Source organism: Pogoniulus pusillus, chromosome 7 (genome assembly GCF_015220805.1).
Source record: "Pogoniulus pusillus isolate bPogPus1 chromosome 7, bPogPus1.pri, whole genome shotgun sequence".
Lineage (NCBI taxonomy): Eukaryota > Metazoa > Chordata > Aves > Piciformes > Lybiidae > Pogoniulus > Pogoniulus pusillus.
This window is the reverse complement of record NC_087270.1, coordinates 38,715,471-38,729,553: the sequence shown is the minus strand read 5'-3', so window position 1 is coordinate 38,729,553 and position 14,083 is coordinate 38,715,471. Positions and strand designations below refer to the sequence as shown.

At 48.8% G+C, this 14,083-nt stretch overlaps 1 protein-coding gene across 5 annotated transcripts in view; it reads left to right on the top strand.

Annotated features, from left to right (window-relative positions):
• The window catches only part of FBXO16 (F-box protein 16), a 56,958-nt gene that overhangs the window by 41,631 nt on the left and 1,244 nt on the right, over positions 1–14,083 (top strand). For 4 of the 5 annotated variants that reach the window (XM_064146656.1, XM_064146655.1, XM_064146658.1 and 1 more), the window contains 2 exons: positions 3,768–3,873; positions 10,443–10,671. In XM_064146656.1, the coding sequence (XP_064002726.1) occupies positions 3,768–3,873; positions 10,443–10,671 (335 nt within the window). The remainder of the gene's footprint in view (positions 1–3,767; positions 3,874–10,442; positions 10,672–14,083) is intronic. The other variant, XM_064146657.1, reaches the window with a different exon arrangement.

The following is a 14,083-nucleotide window of genomic DNA, read 5'->3' as shown; positions in this document are numbered from 1 at the left end:
AGCCTAGACCTCCCCTGCCACAACTTGAGAGTGTGTCCCCTTGTTCTGTTGCTGCTTGCCTGGTAGAAGAGACTGATCCCCACAGCTCTGTAAGATCACTGAGTCCAATCATTCACCCTGCACTGCCAAGCCCATGAATTCATTCCCAACAATAATATTTTGGATTGAATTTTCTCTCCTGACTGTCAGTGAAGTGTTTACAAACAGATTGTGGGTTTCCTGAATTTGCTATTTGAAATGTTGCCTGACTTGTCTCTATTGTTCTTTATCTGCAGCTTGTCTGGGATGAGTGAATACCAGATACATGCTGTTGTGTCTGGTGAGAGGCCTGGAACACAGCCCTGTGAGGCTGAGAGAGCTGGAGGTGTGCAGTCTGCAAAAGAGGAGGCTCAGGGCAGAGCTCATTGCTGTCTACAACTACCTGAAGGGAGGCTGTAGCCAGGTGGGGTTGGGCTCTTCTTCCAGGCAACCAGCAATAGAACAAGGGGACACAGTCTGAAGCTGTGCCAGGGTAGGTCTAGGCTGGATGTTAGGAGGAAGTTCCTGGCAGAGAGAGTGATTGGCATTGGAATGGGCTGCCCAGGGAGGTGGTGGAGTCACCATCCCTGGAGGTGTTGAAGCCAAGCCTGGCTGAGGCACTTAGTGCTATGGTCTGGTTGATTGGCTAGGTCTGGGTGCTAGGTTGGACTGGCTGAGCTTGGAGGTCTGTTCCAACCTGCTTGATTCTGTGATTCTATTTTGTGTTGATGTGTTATGTGCTGTGGATCTATTTCTTCATAGGGTAAATGTTGCTTTTAGATTCTGTTTCATAGAATTATAAGATCATAGAATAATTTAGGCTGGAAAGGTCACCTAGTCCACCCTCTGCCACAGCAAGTGGGAACATCACCTAGAGAAGGTTGCTCAGAGCCACATTCAAGCTGACCTGAAAGGTTTTCAGGAATGGCACTTCTCTGGGCACCTCTCTGGACAACCTAACACAACCTCTCACCACCCTCAGCATAAAAAAGAATCTTCCTTGTGTTTAGTCTGAATCTCTCCTCTTTTAGTTTAAAACCATCACCTCTTGTGCTGTCACAACAGATCCTGCTAAGAAGTCTGCCCTCATCTTTCTTGTAGGTCCCCTTTAAGCACCAAAAGGCTGTAACAAGGTCTTTCCAGAGCTTTCTCTTCTCTGGGCTAAACAACCTCAACTCTCTCAGACTGTCCTTGCAACACAGGGGTTCCAGCCCCTGCATCATTTTTGGGGCTCTCCTCTGGACCCCCTGCAATGGTTTAATATCCTTCTTGTGCTGAGGGCTCCAGGGCTGGACACAATCTCCAGGTTTCCTGCCTATATATTCCTGATTTGTATTCCTATTGTGCTGTTTAAAAACCATGTCTTCCAGAGACTCCCAGGTGACCTTCTTGTGGCCTTCCAGGATCTGAAGGGGGCTCCAAAAAAGCTGGGGAGGGACTTTTGAGGCTCTCAGGGAGTGACAGGACTGGGGGGAATGGAGCAAAGCTGGAGATGAATAGGTTCAGGCTGGACATGAGGAGGAAGTTGTTGAGCATGAGAGTGGTGAGAGCCTGGACTGGGTTGCCCAGGGAGGTGGTTGAGGCCCCATCCTTGGATGTGTTTAAAGCCAGGCTGGCTGAGGCTGTGTGCAGCTTGCTCTAGGGTAGGGTGTCCCTGGCCATGGCAGGGGGGTTGGAACTAGATGATCCTTGTGGTCCTTCCAACCCTGACTGATTCTATGGTTCTAGAGTCCAGAGAGGCTGGTGATGGAGCTGGGGGAGGTTGCACTCATTGCTGCTGCTTTAAATTCATTAATTCTCCAGAATTTGAATGTGGAAGGGAAATGAACACCTTCAGAGCTCATGTTTATGAACCTGACAGAGTTCTTAACTTCCCTGTAGTATGGATTTTACTGCTGATACTGGAAAAAAAGTGTCAACTGGCCACATTCCAGGGTACTTTGCTTCATTTTCACACTCTGGTATGTTTCTGTTCAATTGTAATGACTTTCATAACAGCTGCATGTAAATTCATAGACATAGAATCATTTAGGTTGGAAAAGACTGTACAGGTCATTGAGTCTAACCTTTAACCCAGCACTGCCAAGATGGGTAGACATTGACATCAACATTGATACCTATGTGTACAAGAAGAAGTATTTGGTTATAAACCAACATTAAAGGCAGGCTGGATGAGGCTGTGTGCAGCCTGCTCTAGGGTAGGGTGCCCCTGCCCATGGCCGGGGGGTTGGAACTAGATGATCCTTCTGGTCTCTTCCAACCCTGACTGATTGTATGACTTGTTGGAGGAGCAGTCCTGTAGCTTTATCTCTGTTTTAAGTCACATGGATGTCACAGTATCACAGTATTATCAGGGTTGGAAGAGACCTCACAGATCATCAAGTCCAACCCTTTACCACAGAGCTCAAGGCCAGACCATGGCACCAAGTGCCACGTCCAATCCTGCCTTGAACAGCTCCAGGGACGGCGACTCCACCACCTCCCCGGGCAGCCCATTCCAGTGTCCAATGACTCTCTCAGGGAAGAACTTTCTCCTCACCTCCAGCCTAAATCTCCCCTGGCACAGCCTGAGGCTGTGTCCTCTCGTTCTGGTGCTGGCCACCTGAGAGAAGAGAGCAACCTCCTCCTGGCCACAACCACCGCTCAGGTAGTTGCAGACAGCAATAAGGTCTCCCCTGAGCCTCCTCTTCTCCAGGATAACCAATCCCAGCTCCCTCAGCCTCTCCTCGTAGGGCTGTGCTCAAGGCCTCTCCCCAGCCTCGTCGCCCTTCTCTGGACATGCTCAAGCATCTCAATGTCCCTCCTAAACTGGGGGGCCCAGAACTGGACACAGGACTCAAGGTGTGGTCTAACCAGTGCAGAGTACAGGGGCAGAATGACCTCCCTGCTCCTGCTGACCACACCATTCCTGATGCAGGCCAGGATGCCACTGGCTCTCTTGGCCACCTGGGCACACTGCTGGCTCATGTTCAGGCAGGTATCAATCAGCACCCCCAGATCCCTCTCTGTTTGGCTGCTCTCCAGCCACTCTGACCCCAGCCTGTATCTCTGCATGGGGTTGTTGTGGCCAAAGTGCAGCACCCTGCACTTGGAGCTATTGAACCCCATCCCATTGGACTCTGCCCATCTGTCCAGGTGGTCAAGGTCCTGCTGCAGAGCCCTTCTGCCCTCCAAACCAGCCACATCTGCCCCCAGCTTGGTGTCATCTGCAAACTTGCTGATGACTGACTCCATGCCTTCATCCAGATCATCTATGAAGATGTTAAAGAGGATGGGGCCCAGCACTGATCCCTGAGGGACACCACTAGTGACAGCTGCCAGCTGGATGTGGCACCATTCACCACCACTCTCTGGGTCCAGCCCTCCAGCCAGTTCCTAACCCAGCACAGAGTGTTGCCATCCAAGCCGCTGAACCCCCTCAAATTGCTTTAGCTAACCTTGCCTTTCTTTGAATTCCCCTAAGCTGATGTAATGTGTTATGTGGATTTAGTTTAAATCAGTAAGTCTTGAGCTCAAGGCATGTGCCTGAGTGCTATGAAGTTATCATAACTTAAAGAATAGCAATTTATCACCCTCCTCTGAGCCAGGCATCTGACTGTGTGCTCTCAGTCTGCCTCAGGTGCAAGATAAAATGTATTCCCTCAAACCACAGCCTTTTGGGTGGCACTATCATAAGGGATTCTCTTTTTCTGCCCCCTAGGGAACCAGCTCTACAGCACCTGATAATACTGTTCTGTTCTACTCTGCAGGAGAAAGAAAGGAGGAGGACAGACCCCAGACCTCAGCCGGCAGGCAGCTGAGAGAAAAAAGAGAGAGGGTCATGGATCTAAGAGGCTCCAGAAAGAAGAATCACAGGCAAGTATCACTGGCTTGTAATTAGAGCAACTGAGGCCCAGTCTCAGGTACACCCTGGAACATTTTAGCACAGAGCTTTTATTGACTGCAGCTAAGTGTGATGCTTTGTTTCTGCTGTACATAGGTGGGCAAGCATGTTTGCTACTGGTCTCTGAGGGAGATGCCTGAGCAGAAGCAGGACACAATGTACCCCGTGTCTGGCTTCCATGGGGAAATCTCTCGTTGCAACCCAGACACAGTCCATCTGCCTTTGGTGGGAAAAGGAGAGCAATTGTCTGTGTGGAGACAGTGACCTTGTTATAAGCTCCTCCCTCACTCTGATTAACTCACAGCATCTCCTCCATCTGCTTCCACGCTTTACAAAGATCAGTTCTCATGTGACGCTTGCATCTCTTCCCAAGGCTTCAGTTCTGTGCACACAACTTTGGATCCCTGCAGTTTCATGTTAGTCTCTGTTAGCTGTGCTGAGCCTGAGCAAGCAGCCCCAAGGTCTTAACACTGAGGACTCATTGTGCTCATCTCTGGTAAAATAGGGCACCCCCACAGGAAAGGAGTCTAGGGAAGTCAGGCTTCCAGAAAGCATCATGAGTCTGAGCTTTTGAAGATAGGGCAACAAACAACTGGCAGAAGAAGGACGTGCTCACAAGCGTATCGAGGGGTTTTGCAGACCTGGAAGCAGCAAAAGCCAGAGAACACATGTGAGCTGAGCTAAAGAAGCTCTACAGAAAAGAGAGCCATTGTCTCCTGAGGTTGGGATGACCCAAATACAGCCTGTTTGCAAGGGAAGAGATTCCGTGTTAAAGGACAGAAAATAGAACTAAACTTAGCCTGTGCCTTACAGTTTCCATTCTGGCTTCCTCTGTAGCCCTTACATCAGAATGCCTTTATTCTGTTTCATTCCACCACGTGTTCCATTTCAGATTTCAAGCTCTTTTATTGTCAATGCAGAAGCAAAAGAATGTTAGTTCAAGGTAAAAAGATGTGAATATGATTTTCTTTCCCCAGATTGTAGGGAAGTTTTATGTCCTTCAAAGTTACTTAACCCGTAACACCCAATCAGGAAGGCACTAGCACCTGGTCTGACTCCCATCACAAAGTCCAAACCCTCCTGCACAACCTCAGTGGGGATTTTTTTGCAGCTGTACAGGGCTGAACAGGGTCTCTGTGGTGTGTGTCACCTTCTTCTGTCTGCTCACACATTAAAACAGACACCATTATTCCTAGGGCACATAGTCACCAGCAAGCTGACACAAAATCAAAGACAGATTTCTGGAGGAGCAGACAGAGTCAGTGGGTATGGACTTTTCACCCCACAAAAAGCCCTAGGAAGAGTTTTAATGTTACTAGCAAGGCTTGACATGCTGGACTAAGTGTCCTGGAATCCATGGTGACAGAGCTCCTTTATGGTCTGCAGTCTTGGTAACACTGGCTCCCATCTGTGTTAAAAACATGGAGCAGCCTCTGTTGCTCTGTTGCTTTTTCGTTGCTCTCTGCAACTACCTGAAGGGAGGCTGTAGCCAGGTGGGGTTGGTCTCTTCTGCCAGGCAAGCAACAGAAGAAGGGGACACAGTCTCAAGTTGTGCCAGGGGATCTAGGCTGGATGTTAGGAGGAAGTTCTTCCCTTGCCAGAGAGAGTGATTGGCATTGGAATGGGCTGCCCAGGGAGGTGGTGGAGTCGCCGTGCCTGGAGGTGTTGAAGCCAAGCCTGGATGAGGCACTTAGTGCCATGGTCTGGTTGCTTGGCCAGGTCTGGGTGCTAGGTTGGAGTGGCTGAGCGTGGAGGTCTCTTCCAACCTGGTTGATTCTATGATTCTGCAACTCCCTGAAAGGAGGTCTTTTTGATGTGGGGGTTGGTCTCTTCCCCCTAGTAACAAATGTCAGGACAAGAGGAAATGGCCTCAAGTTGTGCATGGGGTGGTTTAGGTTGGATATTAGAGGAAATTTCTTCACTAAAGGGGTTCAAACACTGAAATCTTGATTCACCATCCCTGGAGCTGTTTAAAAGCCTCATAGATGTGGTGCTAAGTGGGGCATGGTTCGGCACCAGATTTAGTAGAGTTAGATAGAGGTTGGACTAGATTATCTTAGAGGTCTTTTCCAACCAGAGTGCTCTGTGATTCTGTGTAATTCTGTTGTCCAGATTTCAGTGGAAAAGCTGTGCTTCTTGTTCTATGATGTATAAACCTGCTGGCACTCTAGTTATTAATGGTGCCACTACCTATATACCCTATATACAGTACCCTCTACCTATAAGGGTTAGTCTGCTGTAGGCTGATGCACAGAAGCAGAATATCAATCTCTCTCTCTCCATATATATATAGTTAGGAATAATCAAATATTAATTTCCATTTATTATTAAGGCAGGATTGAGAAACCTTGTTGAAATAAAGACCTGTGGAAAAAAAGCTCATTTAATGAAGTCCAAATAAAGAGGCTTAAAGTTTTTAGCAAATCCTTAGAAGAATAATAGACTGTGATGAAAGAAGAAGTGCCCCAAGCAAGCAAACTTCGAGTCAAATTAATATGAAGCACTTAAATAGATCAATGATCCAAGCACAGAAAGTAGGTGAGAATAAAGTGTTTTACAGGCAACAATGGAGATGTGGAGAGGGCTATTATGGAGAGCTCCAAGCTTAGGAGGCTGAATAACAACAAACTGAAAGAGAAGAAACACATAATTAAAGGGATGACCTGAGCCCTGAAATTACATCTACTGGCTCCACATTTGCACACAGTGAATCAGTTCTGCTCCTATGAAACTTGTGAGGGTTTGGACTTTATTAGTAGTGGTGGAAACAGCAGCCTTGAATGTGACCAGGCTCACACTTAATTTAGAATAAATTAAAGTGAATTAGCTAAATTACAATGAATAGTAAATGACACTAAATTAAGCTCATTAAGTGTCTGAATGAAGTGCTACTTTCATACTTACAACTGTGAATGCAAAGGGGAGGGAATAGCTGCTCTGTCTTCAGCCAGGGGCAAGTCTTACTCCGAGGATACCTGTAGGTTCAGTGTTAATCCTCTCTTCAAGCACTTTGCCAGGACAAGACTTTAAGGCTTATCTGTACATCCTGATGCTCACATTCCGTTCAGCAGCTACTGTCCCATATTATGTGAAGAAAAGTGAGGAATGCCATAGGTTCTGTCTCAGCTTTTTCCACACTAGGCAGAGAAAACACATCTCTCTTTTGGCCACTATATCATAGCATCATAGAATCCCAGAATGTGTTGTGCTGGAAGAGATGTACAAAGGTCATCTAGTCCAACTCCCGTGCAGTGTTCCACCAGAACATGTTGTTCAGAGCCCACTCCAAACTTAGCCGGAAGGTTTCTAGGGATGGGGCTTCTACCACCTCTCTGAGCAACCTGGGACACTGTCTCACCACCCTCAGTGTAAACAATTTCTTCCCTCTATCTAGTCTGGATCACTCCTCTTCTAGTTTAAAACCATCATAGAATCAGAGAATCAAGCAGGTTGGAAGAGACCTCCAAGCTCACCCAGTCCAACCTAGCACACAACCCTATTCAATCAGCCAGACCATGGCACTAAGTGCCTCAGCCAGGCTTTGCTTCAACACCTCCAGGCACGGCGACTCCACTACCACCCTGGGCAGCCCATTCCAATGCCAATCACTCTCTCTGGCAAGGGAAGAACTTCCTCCTAACACCCAGCCTAGACCTCCCCCTGTACAACTTGAGACTGTGTCCCCTTCTTCTGTTGCTGTTTGCCTGGGAGAAGAGACCAACTCCACCTGGCTACAGCCTCCATTCAGGTAGTTGTAGACAACAATGTGGTCACCCCTGAATGTCCTTTTCTTCAGGCTAAACCCTTGTCCCGTCACAAAAGGCCCTGATAAAAAGTCTCTTCCCATTTTTCTTACATGTCCTGTCACAAAAGACCCTGATCCAAAGTCTGCTCCCCTCTTTCTTATATGCCACTCACTCCTGTAAGTACTGAAAGGTGACAGAAGGTCTCCCCAGAGCCTTCTCTCCTCCAGGCTGAACAACCTCAACTCTCAGCCTGTCCTCACATCAGAGGGGTTCCAGCCCCTGCAGCATTTCCGTGGCTTCCTCTGAACACGTTCCAACAGTTCCATGAAGACCCCAGATCTGGTCACAGTACTGTGTGGGGTCTCACTGAAGTGAAGCAGAAGGGCAGAACCCCCTCCCTTGACCTGCTGGCCACGCGGCTTTGGATGCAGCCCAGGGTACGATTGACTTCTGGACTGCAAGCGCCCATTGGAATGGGCTGCCCAGGGAGGTGGTGGAGACACCGTCCCTGGGGGTCTTCAAGAAAAGACTGGATGAGGCACTTAGTGCCATGGTCTAGTTGATTGGATAGGGCTGGGTGATAGGTTGGACTGGATGATCTTGGAGGTCTCTTCCAACCTGGTTGATTCTATGATTCTATGATTGCCAGCTCCTGTCCTGCTGTTCACCCACCTTCATCCCTGCTCTTCAATCTGGCACGGAGCTGCTCTGCCCTGCCGTGATTTCCGAGCTCTGTCCCTTCAGGTCCCTCTGCAGGTGACTGCTGTCACATCAGTGTCCTTTACACCAGCCCTGAGAACTTCCAGCGCAGAGTCCTGTGCAGCATCTCAACAAAAGAGGGAGCCTCCTGCCCGAACGTCAACATTCTCAAACACTTCATTAAGAAGGCGAAAAGTGATTGATGTTCTTGACAGCTTTGCAAATGACAGCGATGTCAGCAATTAGGGGCTGGTTTTGCCTTTCAGGCTATCTGCTTGTTGGGGTTCGAGAGGCTGCTCCACCCTCCCAGCTGTTCCTGAATTACTGGCTTATTTTTAGGACTTACTAAATAACCTCGTTTTGACAGGATCAGTCTTGCCTCACTGCCTATATCCTAAGGTAATAAGATTGCAGCATCTGAAGTGAGGAATAAATTTCCCCCTGACATATTGACAGAGAGTTAGTGTTTGGAGTATGAATCGCACTTAGGTCCTGTGTGGGTGTAGCCCACATGAAAATCCACATAGGAAGAGCAGACTGAGAAGGGATCTTATCAATGCTGATTAATACCTAAAGGGCAGGAGTGAAGGGGATGGGGCCAGGCTCTTTTCAGTGGTGCCCAGTGACAGGACAAGGATCAGTGAGCATAAACTAGACCACAGGAGGTTGCATCTAAACATAAGGAAAATATCAGTTCCTGTGAGGGTGCCAGACCACTGGACAAGGCAGCCCAAAGAGGCTGGGAAGTCCCTTCCCTGCAGAGATTCTAAGCCCTCCTGGATGTGACCCTGGGCACCCTGATTTAGCAGGGTAGTTGGACTATATAGGCCCCAGATTTCCCTGCCAACCCCCACCATAGACTCCAGGGGTCTATGATCATAGAATCATAGAATCATCGAATCAACCAGGTTGGAAGAGACCTCCAAGCTCAGCCAGTCCAACCTAGCACCCAGCCCTGGCCAAGCAACCAGACCATGGCACTAAGTGCCTCAGCCAGGCTTGGCTTCAACACCTCCAGGGACGGCGACTCCACCACCTCCCTGGGCAGCCCATTCCAATGCCAATCACTCTCTCTGGGAAGGGAAGAACTTCCTCCTAACATCATCCAGCCTAGACATCCTCCAGCACAACTTGAGACTGTGTCCCCTTGTTCAGTTTCTGGTTGCCTGGCAGAAGAGACCAACTCCACCTCAGTGATGTCCACAACTACCTGAAGAGAGGCTGTAGCCAGGTGGGGTTGGTCTCTTCTGCCAGGCAAGCAGCAACAGAACAAGGGGACACAGTCTCGAGTTGTACAGGGGAAGGTCTAGGCTGGATGTTGTTAGGAAGTTGTTGGCAGAGAGAGTGATTGGCATTGGAATGGGCTGCCCAGGGAGGTGGTGGAGTCTCTGTGCCTGGAGGTGTTGAAGCCAAGCCTGGCTGAGGCACTTAGTGCCATGGTCTGGTTGCTTGGCCAGGGCTGGGTGCTAGGTTGGACTGGGTGATCTTGGAGTTCCCTTCCAACCTGTTTGATTCAATGATTCTATGATGGTTTAAAACTAGATGAGGAGAGATCCAGACTAGATAGAGGGAAGAAATTGTTTATACTGAGGGTGGTGAGACAATGTTCCAAGTTGCTCCTTCCCTAGAAACCTTCCAGCTAAGTTTGGATGGGGCTCTGAGCAACCTGCTCTTGTTGAAGATGTGCCCACTCCCTGCAAGGAAGCTGGACTAGATGACATTTGTACATCTCTTCCAGGGGGGACCTTCTCACATTCTATAATTACCTGTAGGGAAGCTGTAGTAAAGTAGGGGTCAAGTTTCTTCTCCCAGGCAACTCATGACAAGACAAGAGGGCATGGCCTGAAGCTGCACCAGGAGAGATTTAGGTTGGATGTTTGGAGGCACTTCCTCATGGAAAGGAAGACACTAGAATGGACTGCCCAGAGTGGCAGTGGAGTCACCACCCCTGGAGGTGTTTAGGGCAAGATTTGATGCGGCACTTAGTGGCATGGTATAGTCAATGTGGTGGTGTAGGTCATAGGCTTGACTTGATGATCTCAGAGGTCTTTTCCAGCCTCAATAATCCTGTGACACTTACTGCCTTCTCTTCCTAGCTATCATTTTCTACAGCTCTTGACTGTGTTCCAAAACCACCAGTTCGTCCCAGCTGGGCCACTCATCAGTCAGCTGAGAACTTGCTGCCCTCCAAAGCAGCAGCAAAGACCCTGGCCCAGAGCCCCCAGTGGAACGCTGCGATACGACCAGCACCTGTTCGAGCTCCAGTGCCAAAGCCACTTGAAGGAAGAAAGAAGGACTTCATAAGGACAACCAACAGGTCTCCTTGTTAGTATGCTGCCATGCCCCATGTGGAGACTATTGCAGTGGCTGCCAAAATCCCAGTTAGTGCTCAGAGGGAAGGAGATGGTGCTGGCAGAATGCTTCTGTAGGCAAAGGAGAAGGCAGTCGTTCTGGATGGTGGGACACCAGATGACAGTGATTTGCTATGTCAAAAGAGAACATATGGCCAAAGATGTCACATCTAGCACTTGCTAGATCCACCTGTCTGACACAACTGTCATCTTGGGATTGAACACTGGCAGAGGCTTCACATGGGTTTAGCTTGCTCCATGGCAGACCATGAGCCCTTAGATCAGGACTGACACTGGGCTCAGTCCAAAGTCCGTGGACTCTGCCAGGTCCTGGATAGATGCCAGAAGGAACTGGTATGGTTGGTTGGGAAACAGAGCATTCAGCAAATGAGAGGACAAAGCAAGCAGCTTCAAGGAGACAGCAGCTGAGAGAGCAGCTGATCACTGAATGCCTTCCAAAAATAAGAAGGCAGAATGACATGATCAGAAACAGGTTTGCACCATTTCAGTGTGTGGCTGTTCATCTCTTGGTACACTCAGCATCTCCTGAAGGTCCACAGTGTCTGCAGCCTGCTGCTAAAGTCTTTTGATGTCTTTCAGAAGCACACAACATTTGTGCAGGTTTTGGTGAAAGTCTTATTAGTACACAAGTGATCAACATAAGGATTGGAACTTGCACCCCCTGACGATTTTTAGCAGTGTAAGAAGCTGGAGTGAACAAAGAAAAGGGACTTCTGATGTGATACTTGGAGGATTTTTCAAAGAGGTCAGAGAGGTTGAGTAAGGGGAGCTCCTACAAGGCATCTACCCAGCAGTTATTGGTAACCCCATCCAGAAGGGAGATAATGGAGCACTGGTGACCTCTAGCACTGTTTTGGATCTCACCTCATATTTTTAGGAGGGGCGTAGGCTCTCCTCCAGGAGGACCTACAGTGCAAGTGAGTGATCACAAATCCATCTGTGGGACGTGAAGGAAAGAATCACAGGCTCACAGGATGTTAGGGGTTGGAAGGGACCCAAAGAGATCCTAAAGTCCAACTCGCCTGCCAGGGCAGGACCACACAATCTAGCTCAGGTCACACAGGAACACATCCAGACAGGCCTTGAAAGTCTCCACAGAAGAAGACTCCACAACCTCTCTGGGGAGCCTGTGCCAGTGCTCTGGGACCCTTACAGTAAAGAAGTTGCCCCTTGTGTTGAGCTGGAACCTCCTGTGCTGCGGCTTACACCCATTGCTGCTTGTCCTATCCCAGGGAGCAGTGAGCAGACCCTGTCCCCCCGTCCTGACCTCCAGCCCTCAGATGTTTATAAACATTTCCTAAATGCCTTCTCAGTCTTCTCCTCTCCAGACTAAACAGCCCCAGGTGCCTCAGCCTCTCCTCATAAGGCAGTGGTCTCCAGTCCCCTAATCATCCTCATAGTCCTCTGCTGTACCCTCTCCATCAGAATCCCTGTTCCTCTTCATCTGGGGAGCCCAAAACTGAATGCAGCACCTAACATCTAAGCACAAACAAAAGATAATACATAGGAGCAAGGCAATGAAAACACAAAGACTCCTTCATGTAGGAAGCAGGACACAAATGCATCTTGTCCCTAAAAGCCAAGAAAGGAAAGCATCAAGATCAAGCTAGAGGGTTACAGTTCCTCTTGATTCTAAAGCCACAAAAAGTTTCTATGAGATAAGGCCCTGATCCTGAAGTCACAATGCCTGGACAGAGCCTGAGGAAGGTTGTGTGCTAGACTGGGGCCAAGTCATGAAGAGTTAAGTGTAGGCTCAGAGCCTTGGCTGCCTTTTTGGTTGGTCTAGTCAGACAAGGGAATTCCAATGGTCTGGCAGCAGTACTGTGGCCTCCTAGGAATGTGGCACTCAGCTCCCTTTGCTTGGGTCCTGGAGGCAGCCAGTGTGGGAAGAAGGTGTTTGCTTCTCTTAACTTCTGTGAATCAATCTGAAACTGCTGTTGAGGTGTGGCTTAGTGTTGCCAAACAGGATGGGAGCTAGAGTAAGGGGAGCTCCTGCAGGTTAAGTGGCCACAAGGTGATTACTTATGGTTCCATATGGATGGAGGATAATGGCATCTCAGAATCCCAGAATCCTTGCATGGTGGGGGTTGGAAGGGACCTCTAGAGCTCTCCTAGTTCAATACTCTGCAGAATCCTTGCATGGTGGGGGTTGGAAGGGACCTCCAGAGATCTTCTAGCTCAATGCTCTGCACAATCCTTGCATGGTGAGGGTTGGAGGGGACCTCTAGAGCTCTCCTATTTCAATACTCTGCAGAATCCTTGCATGGTGAGGGTTGGAAGGGACCTCCAAAGATCTTCCAGTTCAATACTCTGCAGAATCCTTGAATGGTGGGGGTTGGAGGGGACCTCCAGAGATCTTCTAGCTCAATGCTCTGCAGAATCCTTGAATGGTGGGGGTTGGAGGGGACCTCTAGAGATCTTCCAGTTCAATACTCTGCAGAATCCTTGCATGGTGAGGGTTGGAAGGGACCTCTAGAGCTCTCCTATTTCAATACTCTGCAGAATCCTTGCATGGTGGGAGTTGGAAGGGACCTCTAGAGATCTTCTAGTTTGATACTCTGCTAAAGAGGAATCACCCAGAGCAAGTCACCCAGGGTCATATCCAGGTGTGTTTGGAATGTCTCCAGGGGAGACTCTACAACCTCTCTGGGCAGCCTGCTCCAGGGCTCCAGTACCCTCACAGGAAAGACATTTTTCCTCATGCTCAGATGGAACATTTGTGTTCCAGTCTGTGCCTGCTGCCCCTTGTCCTGTCACTGGACACCACAGAAAAAAAACTGGCCCCATCCTATTGCCCCCTGCCCTTTAGGTATTGATGAGCACTGAAAAGATCCCCCCTCAATCTGCTCTTCTCTGGGCTAAGCATTCCCAGGCCACTCAGCTTTCCTTTCTCAGAGAGATGCTCCAGTGCCCTCAACATCTTCATGGCCTCTGCTGGACTCTATTCAGTAGTTCTTTGTTTCTCTTGAACTGGGTGGCCCAGAACTGGACACATGTGGCCTCACTAGGACAGAGCAGGAGGGAGAAGAACATGCAGCATCCTGACTGGCCTCTGCTGCAGTCAGTGTCTTCTTCATCAAAAACAATTAAAACATTGCATGAGAGAAGAGGTAGGGTCATTGGAGAGGCAACCTAACTGCAAACACCATGGCTGGGAGTATAAAAACAACCAAGGCAAATTATCCCTGTGGGATTGCACTTGGATTAAGAGCAATTTGCAAGGCAAAATGATGTTTGGGTTTTGGGTTTGGTTTGGTTGGGTTTTTTAAAGACAAATCCTATCTCAATTCTTTCAGTGGCCTCTTCTGCACCTTTGTGATCTCTGCCAGGCTTTTCCCAAGCTAAATGTACCAATTCCAGATAGT